Source organism: Copidosoma floridanum, unplaced genomic scaffold (assembly GCF_036245765.1).
Source record: "Copidosoma floridanum isolate Cflo_tuat_1 unplaced genomic scaffold, Cflo_Japanese_pri ptg000004l, whole genome shotgun sequence".
Classification (NCBI taxonomy): domain Eukaryota; kingdom Metazoa; phylum Arthropoda; class Insecta; order Hymenoptera; family Encyrtidae; genus Copidosoma; species Copidosoma floridanum.
Genome location: NW_028321881.1, coordinates 28,897,031 through 28,918,766, shown reverse-complemented (window position 1 = coordinate 28,918,766; position 21,736 = coordinate 28,897,031). Strand labels below are relative to the sequence as shown.

At 31.8% G+C, this 21,736-nt stretch overlaps 1 protein-coding gene across 2 annotated transcripts in view; it reads left to right on the top strand.

Annotated features, from left to right (window-relative positions):
• LOC106644600 (bifunctional purine biosynthesis protein ATIC) overlaps positions 1–21,736 on the top strand; it is a 504,490-nt gene that overhangs the window by 259,159 nt on the left and 223,595 nt on the right. For both annotated transcript variants that reach the window (XM_089595708.1, XM_089595713.1), the window contains exon 4: positions 6,144–6,495. In XM_089595708.1, the coding sequence (XP_089451834.1) occupies positions 6,144–6,495 (352 nt within the window). The remainder of the gene's footprint in view (positions 1–6,143; positions 6,496–21,736) is intronic.

The following is a 21,736-nucleotide window of genomic DNA, read 5'->3' as shown; positions in this document are numbered from 1 at the left end:
TACCATCTCGTCCAGGAGCTTTCCTGTTTTCAAGCGATGCGTTTGCTAGCTCCAGTTCCTTTTGGGTGAATAAGGGTTTATCTTCTATGAGCTCCAAGTCTGCTTGATCCTCTAGTTCTGGATGCGTTGGAAATAGCGTATCCACGATATGCCTAATGGTATCCGCGTCTTTGTTTGCAGTTGGTGCAAGTCTTTTCAGTTTTTCCATCACAATCTGGTATGCTCTGCACCAGGGATCGTTATTTACTTCCCGGCACAGAGTCTGCCAGCACTGCTTTTCGCTGTTCTTGATAGCAGCTTGCATCGTCTTTCTTGTAAGCTGGTACTCGGAGTACCTTTGTCTAGCCTCTGGCCTGTTTCTGGCCCTTTGATAAAGGCATCTGTGCTTAAGACATTGGCGCATCAATTCCGCAATTTTCTTGTTCCACCAGTAAGTTAAGCGTTCGCCGTTCCATCTTTTTTTCTGGGCATGGAGGCCTCGCATGCGGTTTTTGGTGGCCTCGGTGAGCTTCTGTTCACCTTTTGCTGTGTTCAGATTTCGTTCATGGATTTGGATAGCAGCGATGCCATTCTCAACTTTTTTTGCTAGTCGTTCTGTGTCCAGCTTCTTAACATTCCTTTCTATTTTGCGTGCTATGCCTCTTCTGTCTATTATATTGGTGATTTCGAAGACGATATATTGGTGATTGCGGCCATTTTTGTCCTCGATTACCTGCCATTCCTTCACTCTTAGTGCAAGGCTCTCTGAAGCCAGTGTAATGCCTGATATTAATTTGTTAAATCCTGGCCTTCGGAAAGTCGTGGTCCTTTCTTCGTTTACAACGACCAGTCCTAGCCTTGCTGCCATATCTAGGACTGCCTGGCCCTTAGAGTTCGTTGCAGGCATTCCCTATTTTACTGCTCTTGCATTGAATCTCCAGCGACCAATAGGTCGCCTTTTATGCCATCCCTGATGGTATCTTTGAGGTAATTTATTCTTCTTTTGTATTCCTCGATACTTGTGTTTGGTGAAAAGTAGTAGCTGACATACGTGATGATACCACTATTCAATCAGAGAAAGCGTCTTTCCAATCCGCTTGCATCTTGGCGGATTTTGTCTGGTCTAGGAACTGAAATGGCTGACGTATTTGTTACATTGCTAAGCCTGTTAGGTGGCTAAAAGTTCCTGCACTGCTTGCTCATGAGTGCTACGTCTACCCTTCTTCTTTACAATATTTGTGGCAGAAAGGCATCTGCGTCAATTTCTCCGTTCATGTTTTCTTGGAGAACTCTGGGCATTATGTTAAGCTTCGTTTTCTTCGGTCCAGAATCTGTTTCAAGGCTCTGTACGCTCCAGATCCAGGCACATGATTTGTGCTCTCTCTTTCATGCGCAGATTCACTGTATAGGACCAATGAACAACATTATTAATAATGTTATTATTATAATTATTAGTATTATAATCATTATTGTTATCTTTATACTCATTATCATCATCACTATCGTTATTATGATTTTTATAACGAAAGTTTCTTTTATTGTTATTGTCATCATTATCGATACTATCATTATCATCACTACAATAATTATCTTTAGCTTTAACTTTATTATAATAATTATAACCATCATCACTGTTATCATTGTATTTGTTATCATTATTATAGCCGTCGTTACCATCTTTAACATAACTATCATTGTTTTTATTATTATTACTATTATTATCATTATCATCAACATAATTATGATTATCGGCATTATTATTATGATTCTTACAATCTAAGACATTGCCGTCGTCATTGTCATATGCCTAGTTATTATAATTTTGTAATTCATTATAGTTACCATAAATATTATCCTTATTATCGACACTATCATCGTCGTCATCATATTATAATCATCATCACTAACGTCATAATCTGCATTGTCATCATTATGATTATCATATTTTTTATTATCCTTATTAATTTAAGTATAGTCATCATTATCATCATTATAGTTATCATCGTCATTATAATTGTCATCATTATCATAATCATCGTCATTATAATTGTCATCATTATCATGATCATCGTCATAACCATCCATAGCACTTTAATTATTATTATTACCTTTACCATTCAGTGGTATCATAACTGTCATTATCATAACTATTTTTTTCATCAATATCATTGTTTTCGGTATAATCTTCATTAGTAACATAAACTTTATTATAATAATTCTTATCTTAATAAACATTATAAATCTTATCATTATAAACATCTCCATCGTAATCACTATTATGTTGATAACTTTCGTTGTCACATTTTTCAGTATTATTATTATTATTATTATTATTATTATTATTATTATTATTATTATTATTATTATGATATTCTCCATCATTATCATTATCATTTTACTAATTATTAGCATTATTAAGACCATTTACTTTATTGTTATCATTAATTTTATCATAACTTTTATCTTCATCATAAAAGTCAGTTTCATTATAAAGTCATTATTATTATAGTTCTTGTTATTACTATCATTATTAATTTTATTATCATCCTCATAATTATCATTTGCATAATCATCTTTGACATTATTATTATTAATATCATTATTATGATTTTTACTATTTAGGGTAATCTTATAATATAACTCCTTACTATTTCCACTATCATTATCATCATTATTATTATGATTACTATCACTTCGACCATTTTCATCATTATTTTCTTTAATACCGTCGTTATAACCATTATTTTCAAAATTGTTATTACTATCATCGTCATCATCATCATTTTCATGATCGTCATCATCATGATAAATATTATTATTACCATCATCATTATGATTATAAGCATGCTGATTATCCTTCTTATTATTGTAAGCACAACTAGTTTTGTTATTATTTTAACGATTATCGCTATCATTAATTTTGTTATTATCATTATCATACATATTATTCTTATTAATAACATCATAACCGTCGACATTACAATGTTTATTATTATTGTCACTATTCCAATTATCCTTTTATCATCATTATTGTCAACATCATTATTATTGTAATCATTATCAATATTATTACTATTATTATCATAGTTTTTAACATTATCATCATCATTATTATCATAATTCTCACAAATATCATTATGACTATTTTTTTTCCCGAGGTTGTCCAGAATACTTTTATGCACGATAGAAGGGTGTACCATCCCTCCCCTGTGTGGGACTCGTTATGACTATACTTACTAAACTGGCAAGACCTTTTTTCTGGGATACCTGGCTCAAAATCTGCTGTCACATTAACACTTTTCCTTTAGTGTTTCGTTACCAGCTGGTCTTGTTACTTTTGCGTCCTCTAGAGTATTTTATACTTTTGGTCGTTCATCCAAGCTGTTCTTCTCTGTTTACTTGGAGGTTTGGAGCAAAATAGTAAGCAGATGCTCTGCAGAGCGAGCCCAAACGAGGCCACCTCCAACAAAAGTGCAAGGAGCGCACCCACCGCAGAGTCCGTGGGGTGAAGACTTAGGCCACTGAGGTATAGCTGCTCATCAGTAGGATGGTGAAACAGCAAAGGGCCCCTAGGAGCTTACCCGCATTCAAGCACCCATGCAAGCCCCTATACCACACACCAACCTCCCCGCGACCACACCACAGAAGCCTAGCCCCAAAATAAGAAAAAATAAGTAGGGGAACAGCGGAAACGAAGCACCTGAAAACATTGGCCACCAGGCCGCAGCCGCTTATCGGTAGGAAGATGATAGAGCAAAGTTGTTTACGGAAGTCTGCACGCGCTTAAGCATCCCTGCAAGCCCCCATCCCGCACACCAACCGCCCCACGGCCACGCCCCAGTGGCATCGCCAAGGCTCCGCCACCCCCCTCCCTGAACCTCCTGGGTGCCGCAGCAAAAATACTACCCAATGCCCCCCCTCCGACAGCACCCGATCTACGCTAGCACCACCTCTGCTCAGTCGACCAGAAAACCATCCTCCTTTTTGGCCCAGAGAACTGTATGTATGTATTGGGCTACTGCAGTTAACCTTTCTTTGTTGAGTAGTATTTTATCCATGACGTTGTTAGGATTGAAAGTTCCGATTCTTTCCTGCAGCACGTTTCATTCGGCTTGCCAATTGATGCAGTCAAAGAACGAATTTTCTGCGTCATCTTTGTTGTAGCCGCAGTACTTGCAAGCAGCTGTCAGTATTTTTTGCATTTTGTTGAGGTACGAGTGGAAATAGCCGTGATTTGAAAGAAATTGGGTAAGGTAGTAATCTACTTCCCCGTGTGTAAGCTCAGTCTATTCTTTGACATCTTTCATCAGGCGTGCCGTCCATCTACCTCTAGATTCCTCTTGCCATCTATGTTGCCAGCGTTTCCAGGTAATTTCCCAGGCGTTCATCTTAACCTCTATTCCCCCTAGGTTCTGTTCCATAAGGTGCTTTAATCGTCTTTTCCTTGCAACGATGTCATTGGAGATTACGCCCGCTACCACCATTGTCACAAACTCTGAGACTGTGCGATAGGCGCAGGCTATCCTTAAGGCTCCTATTCTTTGAACTTGGCCGATTTTCACTCTTTTCTTTTTGACGTTAATCTCATCTTCCCATATCACAGCCATACATGTATAAAATAATAATCTGCGCCGTAGACATAAGGAGCCTGTGTTTTGCAGGCTTTGGACCTCTAACGTTTGGCATGATTCAGCTTAATGCCGCTACTCTTGCCACCGCCTTATCTGCTGCTTGCCTAAGGTGGCTCCAAATTTTGAGCTTTCTATGTAGCGTCACCGCTAGGCCTTTTACGGCATTCTTCGTCGTTACTTTCTCTTCTTGTACCTTGAGGGAGATGATGGTATCTATCTCTTTTCTTGTCAATAGTACTATCTCTATCTTCCCTGCTGAAACTTCAAGTCCGTATTACTTTTATTTTTATCATTAATGCATTGCCATTATTATTAACGTTGTTATAATGTTTACTTCTTATATTCTTGACATTATTATCATCTACATTATTAACATTATTATCATCGTCATCCTTATCATCATTATCATCATCATCATAACCGTTAGTATTATCATTACCACCTTAATTTGTACCATTATTACTATCATTTTTATTATCATACTATTATCATTATTATCATAACCATCATCATTTTTTTAGTATTTTATCATTATTGTCACCATCATCATTCATCATCATTCTCATAATTATCATTATTATTATCATTATCATCATTATTACTATCATCATCATCATCATCATCATCATCATCATTATCATCATCATCATCATCATCATCATCAGAGTTCTTATCATTATCATAATTATTGTTCATGAGGGAAGGGGTTTTATGCTGCTCCCAATCCAGTTCAGTCGTGTGGAGGTGGAAGTGGTTTACGGCAAAATAAATGTAACGCAAATGTGCAATAAAAATTTATACAATATATTTACAGTGCTTTAATTAGGAAAATGTGCTCAAGTGAAGGCAAGCGGAGAGAAGCTTTCTCTGCCACCGCGGCGCGCTAACTAACATACTATGCTCGCAGAGCAATATTTATAGAGACAAAAGTTAAAGTAGAAATTCTAGTACATTGATAAATAAAGGTACAAAAGTAAAGGTAAAACGGTCTCTTGGGCATTGCAAATGTACGCGATGATAAAGGCGTATGATCGGAAAATTGCTTTAACTTTAATATAAGAATAACGAACGTGACGCAATTTGAATTTAGAAAAGGTTTGTCGGCAAATATTCAGGTACAAAACTGAACAATTATCATCATCATTTTCATCATCATCATTATCATTATCATCATCTCTATTACTAAGATGACTATTCTTTAAATTCTTTTTACTATTTTTTTTAACTTATTTACATTTTTATAATAATTATCATTATGATTAATTTTATTATCTGTATTGTTAATAATACTTCAGTTTTTATCGTCGTTTATATTGCTATACGATTTTTTTGCACTGTTTGCAAGTCTTATCGTTACGAAAATAATAATTTTTTAGCACCTCTATGTTACATTTAACATAATACATATTATTAAAAGAAATTATTAGTAATTTATACAATCGTTTTTTCGTATGCTGTTAAGATTTATCTCATCGTAATTTAATATTTCAAGATGTGTTTTCACTTCTGAATTAATCCTATTTTTTTTTTTAGACAACTCCTTGCAGTTAAGGCGTTTACGCTTACGGCCCAGTACGATGATGCAATTTCAAACTTCTTTCGACGTCAATATAAATCTGGGTCGTCCCAAATGACTCTTCGCTATGGTATGAACCCTCACCAAAAACCAGCCCAGCTGTATACGACACTTGATAAACTGCCAATTACCGTAGTTAATGGTTCACCAGGTTACATCAATTTGTGTGATGCTTTAAACGGATATCAGTTGGTCAAAGAACTTAAGGCTGCTTTAGGGATTCCTGCAGCTACTTCATTTAAGCATGTGAGTCCTGCAGGTGCTGCTGTTGGTGAACCACTAGATGAAACACAAGCCAAAGTTTGTCAGGTTAGTTTTCATTTCTTTTATTTCTTTCTGTAAATTGTTTTTGTTAAGATTCTATAAATTCAAAAAATAAGTAACCATACGTAACTATCTGTGTTTATTAGTGCTAGGAATAACAGTTATCTTAAGGCCAGTAGTATAACTATTGAGCATTCTCTTTCTAGCTTTAAATAAAAAAATTTTTCTTACCGATTAAAGATTTTCAAAGTTATAATGAGTACAGATTCACTGAAATTTATTTTTCTTCTATACAAGTTTTTTCACATTAAAAAACGATAATGCTTAATGTATATAATAAGCAGTATGCAAGTGCATAAACAAATTTTTAAAATGCTTCAAAACTTTTGAAATAGGGTTGACGTAATTAAATACTGGTTTTTTAAAATATTTCTAGACTTACAAGTTACGATGTAGAAAGATTGTGTTTGGAAAAAATGATTTATTTGTACATTTATTTCTTTATTCTTAGTGTAACATCTTGAGCTACAACTTTTTAACCTTTAATGTTTAATTGTCAAAGTAAAAGAAATTAAATATTTTTTCTACTTTCTCTCAATGTCTACGTTACTTAGAAATCAACAAAGTTATGCATAAACTACTTGAATTTTTTAAACTTATGTCATAGAATTATTTTATACTTACTGTAAAAATATGAGTATTAAAATATCTCGAATGTTTTTTTGATGTCAACATACGCATTTAATATTGTTACTACTTTGAAAACAACTTTTTACAAATAACTTTAGTAATTCTGTTGCAAAAAACTGAAAAAGTGGAAAGAAGGTTGTACACTTACTAGTAACTTAAATTTATAATTAATTTTTTTATTTCTTTTCTTGCCATGCATGGATAAAAATGTAACTGAGGGCGTAAAACTATTTAAGTTTAACGAAGTTATGAGATTTTTATGTATTTGTTTTACACTTTACAAGCAAACAATTAAGAATATAAATAAATAGCACAAGTTTTCTATTACACGAATATGAAAATATTATTCGGTGAAGAACCAAAGAAAAAAAAAGTTGAACTTATTTCGTTTTTAATCACTATCTAAACACCCCTCTGTAGTTCCTGTATTTCTAGTCAATAAATATTATAACTTTAAAATCACAGCATGGTACAGCAAGAAAGTTACTTTCCTAATAATTACCCTTCATTTAATCATGCAAACTTATTAGCCAGTTACTGTAATGAAAATAAAAACCTCGTTATTTTGTATGATCTACAAATGTATTAGATGTCAGAAAGTTAAGAAAAGCCTACTCGTCATCGTGGCACTGCGTTCTGAAACGGTAAAATATATACAAAATGAAACATCTCCTAGACGGCAAGATCGATTAATATGTTTTTTTTGCTTTTTTTTTTGTAGAACGTCTTTTCGTACATTAAAATAATACAATACAAAACTGATCCTAATACAGCGCTAACTTTTGAAATAAAGATGTACCTCTAATTTCCTTACTTTAATTAAATCATTATCTTTACCACAGGATTTAATAGGAAACTGGTGTTACACAGTTTGAGGAAAAAGAAGAGAGTAGTTTTGATGCTAATAAAAGAGATCTTGAAATGACAGATTCAAGATGGCTGCTAGAAGTCACAGAAGTTTTACAATTATCTTCTTAAAATTGTTTTTTCAGAAAATTTTTCATTATTCGATGAGGGATAAGCTATTAAATTCTACATATTTTTTGTCTAAGCATATTTTTAAGTAGCAAATTAAATATTTTTAACGAGTTTTCTTTTTTTTGCTATTTTACCAGTATTTTTGTGATTGTAAGGTGGACTCACACAAACATTACGTAGAATTATTATAAACTTTTTAACGATTGAGGTCTGTTTTGTTTGAAATTCGAAAAAAAAAAAAAAAAAACATACGTAAAAAGTAAGGGTTCTTGATGCATTGAAAAAAATTGTTTTATTTAATTTTTATATGAAGACCATCTATAACTTTTCAAATAATTTATTTTCTATGTCTTAAAATTCTGTTACCAATGGTTTTTTGGTTTATTATTACAAGTAAATCAGTAATTTAAGTATATATTAGGTTCAAGTACGGTAATAAATTTTGTTTGGTGTTCACACATGTCCTACGGGATCAGAAAAAAATTAAAACTCTAATTGTGACAAAAACTTAAACTTTTGGTCTAAAAAATTATTTTTGCCCTTTGTTACAATTAGTTTGTTATATAAATTAATAATGAATTTTCCAAGGTGTCTATTTTGTAGAAAACTTGATGAAAAAAAGATTGTCGGTCGTAAAATTACTCTACGAGTTACGGAGGTGGAGATCAAAACAAAAAATTTAATAAAAAGATGACAACAAACCATAAGTTTTTAAATAAAAAAAAAAATTAACTGCAGATTTGGACAAAACTATTTTTTCCATATTTCTGGAAAAATTCTGTTGTGAAATGACAAATTTTCCCTCGACTGAACAACATAAAATTGTATCGCACTTTTTGTTTAAGGGCAATAAATCGAACAGCCACTTTTACAGCCAGTAGAATCGGTGCAATAGCGTGGAGTACGGGAAACGGGAAGAGACTAATACGTTATATTCTTATGTTGATTAAAGCTATAAGTATATACTAACAGCGGCTGCTATAAATGTGTAGATAGTTCTAACGGTACGCGACGCAGGGAGGAGGATCTACTGGCCGAGTATAAACAAATAAGGCCAAACAAAAGAGAGCCATTTGGTCTTTCTGCGTGCATGAAGATAGAGAGAGAGCTGTCTGTGGCAATGTATATAGCTTTATAAACGGCTGTTTTGCTACAGCGAGATTGGAAAAAAGACTTGTTACACTTTTTCCGGTCTAGTTCCCATACGCCCAAAACTCATGACGCGAGAAAAAGAACTTTGTTTTAAAAACAAATTTTAAATTAGTAGTATGCATTATTATGAAATTTATAAAAATGATAAAGTATTTTTAACTCACAGTTTCACTACAACGCTTTTCTTGAGAACGAAAAATAACACTATTTTATCGATTTCGTCGTAATGTATATAAAAAAATGATTTGGCTATGTTAAGGTAATCCAAATATTGTGAAAAAAATTTACTTATAATTAAAAATTTCACTAACTTCTCCTAAATAAACAATGGCTTACTTAAACTATTCCCGTTTATTGTTTTTAAAATTATGTGTAAGAGAGAGTCTCGTCACAGGAAAGTAGACCAAGGAAAGCAATATCAAGTTGCGGTTACAACTACATAGCAAACATACCCTAAATCGTCTTGGGGACATCGTTCTGACTTGGTGATATGCTCCAGTTCTAACTAAGTGTCGTACCTCAACGACAACGTAGAGCTGTAAGCTCCAATTCCTGCTAATACGGTGGCTGCAAGACCTTGCGTCCCCATCGTCCTTCCATAACCCGGGCCCTCATGGCTAACTTTGACGACCACGTAGAGCTGCAAGCTCTGGTTCCGGTTTATGCAGTAAGTATATGATCTTACACCCCCACTGTCCACCTACAAAATCAGAGTTTGAGAATGAAATCTTTCACAAATCTCTACATTTGTCTTCTTTGATTACTTGTGATTTATTGGAAAACAATCCATTTCATGTTTTTGAAAGGAACGTACGTTTTGATACCATTTTTTTACACCCTTTAAAAAGAAATGTAACTGCTTAGTTCTAATTTGATCAAAATATATTATTCCATAGATAACCTTCTTTTGTTCCTCCATTGTACTCCACAGGACATCAACACTTGCGATTTTAAAACACTAATTCATTAAGCAATTTATCTGATCCTTTATACAATCATAGACCTGGAAAGCAAAATAGTTTATTTTCTAATCATACTTAGTTAAACGATGAGTCAGCAACGCATTTCTTTGATTTAATACAAAAAACTTTATCTTTCAAAAATAATTTTGTCAAAAATAATCAAACAAATAAAAGAATTGCTGTGCATAGAACGACATAATTTGGGATTCGTAGATTGTACTACTAATTTTTAAAACGCAATTAACGTAGTTAGAACTAAAACCATTTAACTATATTATATAGTGCAGATCTAGAAAACAAAGTCCTTTAAAAGCTTCTAAGTTCAATGATGTATAATTATAGACATTTTGTGGCAAACATCTTAGTTGAAAAATCAGACTTGGAAAAAATTTCAAATTTTTTGTACGATGAAGCCCAATCTTCCCTAGTGGCAGGTATAATTGAATCTCAGTCAAATTCATCACGTGAAAAAAAATAATCGTAAAATATCTGAGCTTAGATCAAGTAAAAGATCTGATCGTTACTTGCATGAAAAGATGGAGCAGAGTACGCAAGCTTATCTAGTGATAATCACTAACACTATTCATTCGAACGAATCATCAACCAAAAATGCATCTATTTATCATTGTTTTCACTGCAGTCATAAAAATCATAATATTGGAAATTCAAACGATTGTGATTAAATTTTATCCTTTCAACGATGGAGCTTCGTGAGAAAACAAAGATAATGCTTTAATTGTTTGTTAGAAGAACATGCAAGTAGAAAATGCACACAAGAAGTATGTAAAGTGTGTCAAAAAAAATATCATGTATCACTGCATATTAAATAAACTCAAATCAGACCTTTTAGATACTTGAAAGTGATTCAAAGTAAATCAAAAGACTCCCAAATTTAAAATGCATTTAATACAGGTCTTACAAGTTAACTAGATTCAGTATCACTATTAAAAATTGTTTCCGTTTACGTGATAGGTACAAAAAACAAGTTCAAAATAAAAGGGGACTTATAAACTTATAATTTTGAAAATGTATTGATTGTAACTGATCTTGCACTATCCATGCAGAGAATGCGTTGAACAATCAAAATATTGTAAGGACATAACAGACATAAAGATTAATCCATATCATGATACACTTGATTCACTATTGAAACAAAGTCATTGCAATTAATGACAGACAAAAGCGTTTTATTTTTTGAAAGGAATTAATTTGTTTATTTGACGAAGTTTCCTAGAGTACACAAACTATGGTTCACACGGCTCAAGTAGTACTGAGCAAGTTAGTGTTGTAAAATTAATCATTACTCTCGAAAACAATATGATGAGCTTGATAAACTAGTAAGGTTGTATTTTGATGCGTTGGGTATAATATTATTGAAACCCACAGACAATGACAGGTACAAGATCGAAATACTAGATCGTACTTGCAATAAGGAAAATGGCGAGTAGACAGTTGGTTTATTATGGGAAGACGAAAACAAACTTTGCTCTGATTGATTAATAACAGCACTATTCAGATTAAATCTTTTAAAAAAAAAGCTTATTCAAGATCGAAATTACGCATCAACCTATATTTGAGAAGTTAATAGACTATTTGAATATAAATTATTTCTGAAAAAGCTTTTTTAAGAGAAAAAGAATCGTATTGGCTAGAAACAAATCTCCATAATCACATAAACAACGATCAGCAAAAAATTTATCCATCAAGGATTTATATTTCACCACTATTGATAGATTTTTCGTGCTATCCTTCTCTTAAGCGTCTTTTATCCGTATTAACTTGTGTTTTTAATGCCATATATTGTATGCACAATCTCAGCTACCTCTTTTGATATTGCGATTTAAAGCCAGAAGTCATTGCACAATACCAAGTCAATAATGGAACAATAAGTGCATTGAAACAAAAAAATCAGGTATCAAACAAAGTAGAATCTAAATTTTAATGCCGTATCTCGATGATAATAGTAGTTTTCGTACTTGGTGCTGCATATCCTCTACGATAAACACCTGGTACGAGGGATCTGTGAAGCAGGGCTGGGGAGACCCCTTGTGAAGGCCCTAGTTAGATGCACACCAGATGCAAGCCCTATTTTTTCTACCGAGGGCATACCTTACCCTCAAAAACACCTGAGGTGGAAAAAGGTATTTTGCGAGCATAAGACCGTTTAGGAATGGTCCAATACCAGTAAAAGTAGGAAGACCTCATGACAAACGCTGTGGGACACTTTTTACTTGTTTGACCACTTAAGCAGTACATATCGAGATCGCACATTCATTAAGTACCAATTCAGTGACTACCATTCCAACCAAGTTTTATTATAGTTAGTTAACGAAATATATGCTCGCGCTAGCATGCATAAAAAATTAGCAACCTAACTGTGTTTTCGTATAGTTAGTTACTTAAATATATATCTTTAAGCAAGCAACTATTGACAGTTCATAGTCCAATTGTTTTTTAGTATTACATTGTTACAGTCAAGCCAAAGTACTTACCAAACGTGGGGATCTTTTAATATAAATTTTTGGGGAATCACCGAGGATTAATAGAACTTTTGACTGTTGTTAGTCGTTTAAAATAGTGTTCATTTGAAAGTGTACGTATGTGATATAATAGCGGTTAGCAGAGCTCATAGCGCAATTGATGTTGGCCCTTTACTAGTTGAGATGTGTCTGAATTTATTACATTTATAGTGGAGATAAAATCTAAAGTTAACTTTTCTACAAGTATACGCAAAAGGTCATTACAAATATCTAAAATAATTTATATTATATTGGCTAACATGTCTACTGGATTGAACTTTGGGAGTTACAAGACAATACAGAGATAAGATAAGACAATATAGGTTCTGAAATCAAAGTATGTATGAATATCAAGTGAAAGTTGCGAAGTTGATCAGTGATGATTTTAAATAATAAAGCAAGGTTACAGCTATTACAATTCTTAGAAACCTAACTATTACATTAAGCGAACTATGCTAAGGAAAGTTAGAAATGAAAAAATAAAATTAAAAGTTTATGATTGGCATGAGCATATACTATTAAAATATGCCCATAGGCAAATAATCATCATGAATTTGCAAGCTGGCTATTTATTTTTTAGTATGATAAGTTACCAAAACATTTAGAGGTAAGCAAGCATCGGTGGTCAACAACCTTACTATGTTTGAATAAAGTTAGTCGACTTAATATATTGACGTGTAAAAAAGCATCACTTAAAAGCAGTTTTATTGTGTTTTTACATACTTAGTTAACAAAATGGTAAATAGCAACTTAACTATTTTTTATATAATTAGTTAACTTACCATATTCTTAAGAAAGCAAGCATCAGCCATTAGAATTCTAGCTATATTTTGGTTTTATTTATCAATAAATTATGAGCAAGCATCATTGATAAGCAACCTGCCTGTTTTCAGTACACTAGATATAATATATTATTCAGTGAGCAATCATAGGTGATTATTAACTAAACTGTTTTTAAATAAAGTTATTGAACTTATTAGTTGCCTCGATGACATCGCATTTACAAAAAGTAATGCAACCATTTCTTAGAATTTTTATTATTCTTAAAATGTACTTATACACGAAAAAGTATCAGTGATTAAGGAATCAACAGTTATTTAGTGTATTTATGTTTCAAAGTATATTATGGGGTGAGTGAGCACATGAATGAGCAGCCTAACTGAGTTTTATTATAGTTAGTTAATAAAATATATGTTTGGGCAGGCAAGCATATATGGTGAGCAACTCAACCGTATGTTAGTATTATTTACTAACCAAGTGCGTCCTTAGGCAAGCAAGTATCTGCAATAAGCAATCTAATTGTTTATTTTTATAAAAAAGTTATACGGGAAACGAATACAGTTACGTATTTTGTATGTACTCTGTCTAAATGGTCAATTTACACACAAAAAACACATAAACTTGAGTTGCTATTTGCCAATGCGTTTTAGACTAAAGGTATATTTAAGTAATTATGTGTACTGATAAATAGTTAGGGTTCTTATTAAAAATAATTGATTTTTACTAATAAGTTTTGTATAACATATAAAATTAAAAAACTCTAATGACTATTGAATAAAGTACTTAGTTTGGAACTGCGTTTAGAGTTATGAGTACTATATGGATTCTATCAGGTTTTGATCATTAAAAAAAGTAAAAGCATTTTTTTGTAGACGGACAAGGTAGTACCTGATGCTTCCTTGCCAGAGCATATATTTTTTTAGCAAACTATACGAAAAAACAGTTGGGTTACCAATTGCCGATGCTTTCTTATCTAAGGGAATGTTTATCAAAAAATAATACTAAAAAAAAGTTAGCTTACTAATCAATGATGATAACTCTTTTTAGAACATATTTTTTCAACTAATTAAACTTAAGACCAGTTGGGTTGCTAGTCAATAATGCTTGCTCGTCTATAAGCACGTAAAAAAATACAGTTGAGTTGTTCATTACCGATGCTTGCTTGCTAGAGCATATATTTCGTTAAATGACTTTACTAAAGAACAGTTAGAATGCTAACCCTTGATGCTTGTTCAGTAAAAATTAATATTCTGTTAACTTACTACATTTAAAATAATGGCGTACTAATCTTTGACGAATGTTCACTGAAGCATATAATTTGTTAAGGAACTCCACTAAAAGTTAGTTAAGTCGCTAGTCACTGACTAGATGCTTGCCTGAAAATATATGTTTTGTCAACTCACTATACTAAATAACAGTTTGCTTTCTAATTGCCGATGCTTGCTCGTCTATGAACACAATTATTAAGCAATAATACTAAAAAACAGTCGTGGCACTTATCGCCAGAGCTTGCTTATCCAAGCATACATTTTATTAAATAACTGTACTAAGGAACAGTCGAATTGTTTATCTTCGATGCTTGCTTGCACAAGCATTTGTTAAATAACTGTACTAGAACACTGATAGGTTCCTTATCCTCGATGCATGCTCGCGTGTGCTTATGTTTTGTTAAATATCTGTGCTGGAAACTAGTTGGGTTCCAAGTTATCAATGTTTGCTTGACAAAGGATGTATTTTGTTAATTAACTATACTAAAAAACATTTGGGTTACAAAATTTACACAAAAATCATGTCTGATATGTAATTAAATTTTTTTTAATAACTCAGACTGTAACGGAAGCATTGATAATGGTTAAGATAAGAACTTCAAAGAAAGCAAAGTCCAAAAAGGTTCTAACGTATCTGCCATAACTCCTTATGTTAACAATTATTTAAATAAGATTAGTATATAAAATTTTTTAGCAAAAGTTAATGTTTTTGTGTTATCTAAATATACTGACCTACATTTAAACAGTCATTTTTTATACCTGCAACAATAAAAGTGATACGATGATTGTATTTTTCGTTTTAAAGAATAAAGTGATAGTAAAGTTAATATTAAATGACAATGTTTAGTTATTATGAATTAAAAAATACTTAATATTTATACTTTGAATTTTTTTGAATTTATTCATTTAGAAGTTCAAAGGGACTATTTCAAAGTTTGAAAAAAAGTGTCATATCATTTCTTAGTGATATTTATAGCAGCTATTTACAATCGACTGTTGTTCATCATAGCAAACATCAATTGTTACTTTTTATTACAATAATAAAAACTGTTGACTAGTTTTTTCGTAACAAGAAATTCCTGAACGTTAAAAAAATTACTAATAATCAAATAAATGATTATTAAAATGACTTATAGCCTAAATTGTAACTAATATTTAGAAGTAAGGATATTAGAAAAAAATATTTTTCTGTAAAATTGTCTGATGAGACACCTAACTGATTAGAAGTATCATAACGTAATGTATCGCTTTCATCTAAAAATCCAAAAAGTACTAAGATAGGTAAATAAGCAGGAAAAAAAAACGGTTCAGAAAGTTCAGCAATTAATAGCACAATTTTTAAGTATTGATAGTGAATAATGAAAAAAATTATTCTTGGTCTGCATATATAATTTAATAAAACAATATTTCTTAATACTTTAAGAACCCTATTTTTTTACCATACAAATTATCAGCTGATAAATCCTACCAGACAACTTTATAAATTACTATAGAGTTTGATTATTTTTAGTACATGAGACTGCTAAGATGAAATTAAAAACTTTGGACTCTAATTTCTATTAATAATTAAGAATTTTTATTTTTTTTGACATATCTTTCAAATAAAACTGACCTTCATCTTAAAAAGTTTATTATAATTCTGTGTGCTGTACGTTTAATAGAACTTTAAAAATAATTTTTTTGTTAGTAATGAGAAAAATAAAGAAATTCAAAGCTATTTTTTTTGTTTTAAGGCAAGGACGGAGTTTTTATGATTTTTTATCAAAAATGTTAAAATTTTGACATTTTATTCGTAGCTAGGATGTCAAAATTTTTTTTGAAAATATTGTTTTAAGAAAAAGATTGTGGAATTTCAATGATTACAGGCAGCCATCTCGGATCTATCATTCTCAAATGTTGTTATTAAACGTATAACTATTTGTTATCTATAATCCTAATTATTTATCACAAATTTTATATTAACTGATATGCTGAAGACAATGATTTCACTATAAGTAATGCAAGAAATAAGAAAATTCGTAACAAATCTTTATTTTTACAGCAAGGACAGTATACCGATCACTTTTCTACAGTTTTTTTTTAACCATAAGAAGTAAACTTTAATAATAATAAAAAAAGAATAAACAAAAAACTTTTAAATTAAACCTGCTGTTTGGGAGATATTTTATTGCGTAATGACTTTACCGTTTTAGAACACTGTGTAGTGGCTTGGTCATTAGCTTAATTTGTCTAGTCAGATTTTCATAAGTGCCCCTTTACATCTTCGGTAACGGAAAAAGTTTTAGTATCTTTGCTTGTGTGGGTCCTTGAGTATTTTTTTTATATGAAGATAGCTTGTCGAACTATAAATAATTATGGTAAGTATGTTAGAGATAAGAATCGGGAATCAGTCAACAAAAGGAACAAGGCACATAAAAAATGGATTAACTACAAAAAGTTTACATTTTATTCTTACTTTCATTAGCTTGGAGCCAGGAGCCTCTACCTACCGTACACTCGAATATCTCAAACAGTACTGCCTCTCTTCAGCACTTACCTCGCGTCGCTCGCTGAGGTTCTCCCCTTGCCCCTATCACTCCAGCTCTCCCCGCTCACTCCATTCAAATGCTTACACGAGGGTTGGTAGCTCCTGGCTTAGTACATATATATTTTAGTAGCTATGTAACGATACGTACAAAACGTCTTTTTGGGATAAACGGCTGCGCCCACGAACGCTACAGTGAGTTTGTTACTGTATTGATGACCTGAAACTCTCACCGTGCTCTTTCTTACTGGTAACACTCGTAGGGTCAGCTACTTACTAACAACACAATATCCCGTTGTTTCTTTAAGCTGACAAATTAGTTTGGGTCTTCTCACGCAGAAATCAGGCACCTGCCGATTTCCCCTTTTTCATACTCTCTACTTATCCATGCACTACAAAATCACCGGGCTCATTTCTTCTACTCCGTTGGTCGCTTTGTCGCGAGACGCAAGTGTTGTTTGCAACAAAGTATGTGTTTAAAAAGTTTAATTTTTTATATTCATTTTAGTTTAATTACACACTACTTGCTTAAAAAAATTCAATGACATAATTGTGCATAATAATATGACCTCTTACTAAAAAAAGTAGAAGTTTGCATTATGTTTCCGTGATTTTAATTATTTAATCCTTATTTAAGTTTGGTGGAACTTACGTACAAATTCTTACTCTATACCCCCTTTATACACATCTCGTTTCCCCCAATAGAACTTTATGCATTTTCCTTTAGAAATAAGGTAATAGAGATTCAGTTTTTGCATAATTTTTAAAACATATAATTTACAAACATATCATCGAATCTCTTCTTACTTTCCAAAAGATCCTGCAACATACTGTATGTTATTACATTGAATAGTTCTCTATCCTTTTCTATGGAAATAGAAAAACTTTACTTTTTTTAACTAAATAAGATCTATTTTACTATAATCTTAGTTCTCCTACATCACATAAAGTAATTTTTTTCCATATAGCATATAGGTGAATAGAAATAAGTGCTGGATTTGTTACATTGTTGTAATTATTTAAATTATTTTGCCTAACAGAATAGTAAAAATACTATAACCATAAAAGTCGTGACTGGTTAGTTTCGTGTGCAAGATTCTAACCAAGGTTTTTTCAAGAAAATTTTTATACTCCAATTTCGTGTGTGTGGGTGTGTGACAACTTACTTTTTAAGATTCTACAGACCTTTGCACGTAAAAGTAGAAGTGAGGAGTAAGAAAATAACAAGTGTAAGAAAAGTAACAGCAGGAACAAGCACAATAAGCAGAACAATTTACTAATGTACTATATTCTTTTTTAAATATTAGTGGGGCTGTCAACTTTATGTATGTATAATAGCATACTATGTAGCATTGTAAATGTCTAGACACAACATACGGTATTTATAACTACACGCTCCAGATGCTCAAGAAACATTTTTTGTACTTGCAAAAGTAGAAGTGATAAATATACTTTTTGAAGACATGTATATTTAAAAAAAAATTTTTTATTTCAGTTTATTATGGATCAATATTTATAATTGGATAAAATAAAAAAAATTTATCTATAAATAACCTGACACAAAGTAATTAATTTCTGGTACTTATCCGTAATGGTAACGTTACATATTATAGGTGAATTATTATCTGGGTAACGCAACAGCTGGATATTTCAAGAGTATATAGAAGAATGGTCGAAAAACTAACTTTGATCTACAACAACTGTATAAACTTTAAAAAGTATTCATGTTTTTCGTCTATATTTCACCTATAAAATATGTATGTTGTAGCATTAAACCCGGACAACTTGGCAGACGCATACAACTACCCTGAGCACACCGCTACGAACACGACTGTTATAGTTCTACAGTTAAAATTACTAGTAAAGATATATAAAATGTAACGGGTAGGATTACATCGTACTCAATCGTCGTACCTCTATATTTTTATACAAGTGTTGCTATTAAGTGCAAACAATTAAATATATTTGCAAGTAAATAAGCGAAGGCACATATCGTGCTTCTTTTTTAAATCAAAATATCAACGAAATTGAAAATTATGCCAAAGAACCTAATTTTTATTTTTTTCTCAAGGATTTTAGCATTTTTTTTGATTTTGAGATTCACGCATAGTATCACAGAGTCTTACATGTAGATTTTTACCTCGAAAGTTATCAAAAATTATACATCAATCAGCAAAATATTTAACTAGTTCTCGAAAATCTCTGAAAAACAACGTTGATTGGTTCAAGGCCCAACTTTATTCGAATGTTTGACAACTATTGACAGTCTTACTTATCGAACTTTCAAAGCTGCCCGCCATGCACTATAGCCATACAAAATTATGTTTTATGGAAAAATAAACTTACAGATGCTGCTTTGTCTGATGAATTTCTGTAAATTACGAGATTATTCGCCGTCATTTAAGTTTTTTGTAAGCCATTGCAATCTTAAATCTTGTGGGATATGTTCAAACAACAATTATATGAAGATAATGCTCAATCTGTACGGATTAAACTTTACAGTTTTAAATCTAAATTCTCTGAGAAAATATTTAAAAAAAGTTTTATTCAAATTAAAAAGAAGATGATCTTTCTTTAAGAAAAAAAATTTTGTTGAACTTAGGCTAAATAAACGAATTCGAGATAAACTTTATACAAATAATTATGTTGAACATTCTATCAAAGAGAGTTACAACTATAACTCTATAAATATTTCAATAATTTTGCTAAGCAAAATCTTTCTACGCTGGTTCCAGATCAACGACAAGCTTTGAATTGTCTAATTTATAGTGTCTTGAATAACAGTAAAAAAATCTCCTTCATCGATGATCCTGGAGGCACTAGAAAAACATTTCTAACAAATCTAGTATTGGCCAAAGCAAGATCTGCTAGATAGATTTTTCTTGCTGTAGCATCTTCTGGCATTTTTCCACTCTCTTGAGTAGAGCTGGAACAATTTATGCCACTTTTGAGCTTCCATTATGTACTTTCTCCACAGAAACCTACATGTTTCCAACCTGTGGAAATTTTTTGTTAGAAGAATTCTTCAACACACTATATTTATCGTATAAGATAAGTGCAAAATAAGTCATAGAGCTTATAAATTGATAGAACATTACAAGATCTTAAATTGAACCAGAAATGAATGGATGGAATCACATTTGTTATTGCTGATAATTTCAGTCAAACGTTCCCAGTCATCTCGATAGGAACTGCAGTTAATATTATTAATGTCCATTTAAATTTATCTCTTCTCGGGCCTTATGTGGAGTCTCTTCATTTACTTTCTAATATGAGAACACACCTCTGTGGATGACACATGTAATTTCCAACACAGCTGTTCAAAATTCGCAACGGCACGATGAAAACCAAAAATGATCTTATCTCCGTGGATCAATTGATTAGAGGACTAGTTACAACTGTGAATGATATGATTACTGAAGTGTATCCGGATATTGAAAATTTATCTAAAAAATTATACTGATGGTTATGTGAGACAGTGATAGTTTCACTCAGAAATACAACAGCAGAGAAAATTAGTAAAAGCATTCTTGAAAAGTTTGCAGATCCAGTATCTACATTGTTGTAACTTTTTCAGATCCAAAAACATAATAGATGTACATGGTAAAAAAAATATGATGAAGATTTATCAAATTATATTTTCATGGAGAAACTTTCAATTTTTTCATCAAATTACTATTGTTTTACATAAATTTAATTTCGAAACATCGCGTGGAGTTTAAATTTTAAACTTCGCGCCCGATAGCACCACCTACCACTTGCTAGATGGTGACTACTGATTTCTGAGAAACACCACACGTATTAAAGCAACTGGTAAACGAGATACAAACTTTTTTACAAATTTTGTAAGAAATTACTTCTTGCATATTTCATTATTTGTTTCTTGTTTTTATTAACCAAATGACATTTTACATCCAATAATCATCACTTTTAATAAGCCATTAGAATTATAATTCGGTAAAAAAACAAAATTAATGCTTTCTGGCTGATGAGTTCCTGACCCGTTCTTATACGACAAAACTACGTAAAAGATGTAACGCGCAATAAAAAAAAATATTGAACTCTTATGCATTTACGAACCTTGTATTTTACAGTATACGTGTGATATCTTCATACATGCAAGAACTTCATTTTTACTGGGAGACTCTGAATTCCACACGCTAGTATTTTATACCATTCTCTAGATTTTGTAGCACTTATATAAGTAATAACAAGAACATTATTATAAGACTCAAAAAAATAAAATTTTAATGAAAAAAAAGTGAAGTAAAGTTGATTTAATCATATGGGACGAGACCCGAAAAAAGCCATAGCAATAGTTGAACGAACATTACATGATATATATGATACAAATATCCATTTTTACAATAAACTTATTATTTTAGGCGAAAATTTAGGATAAATTTCTTTAGT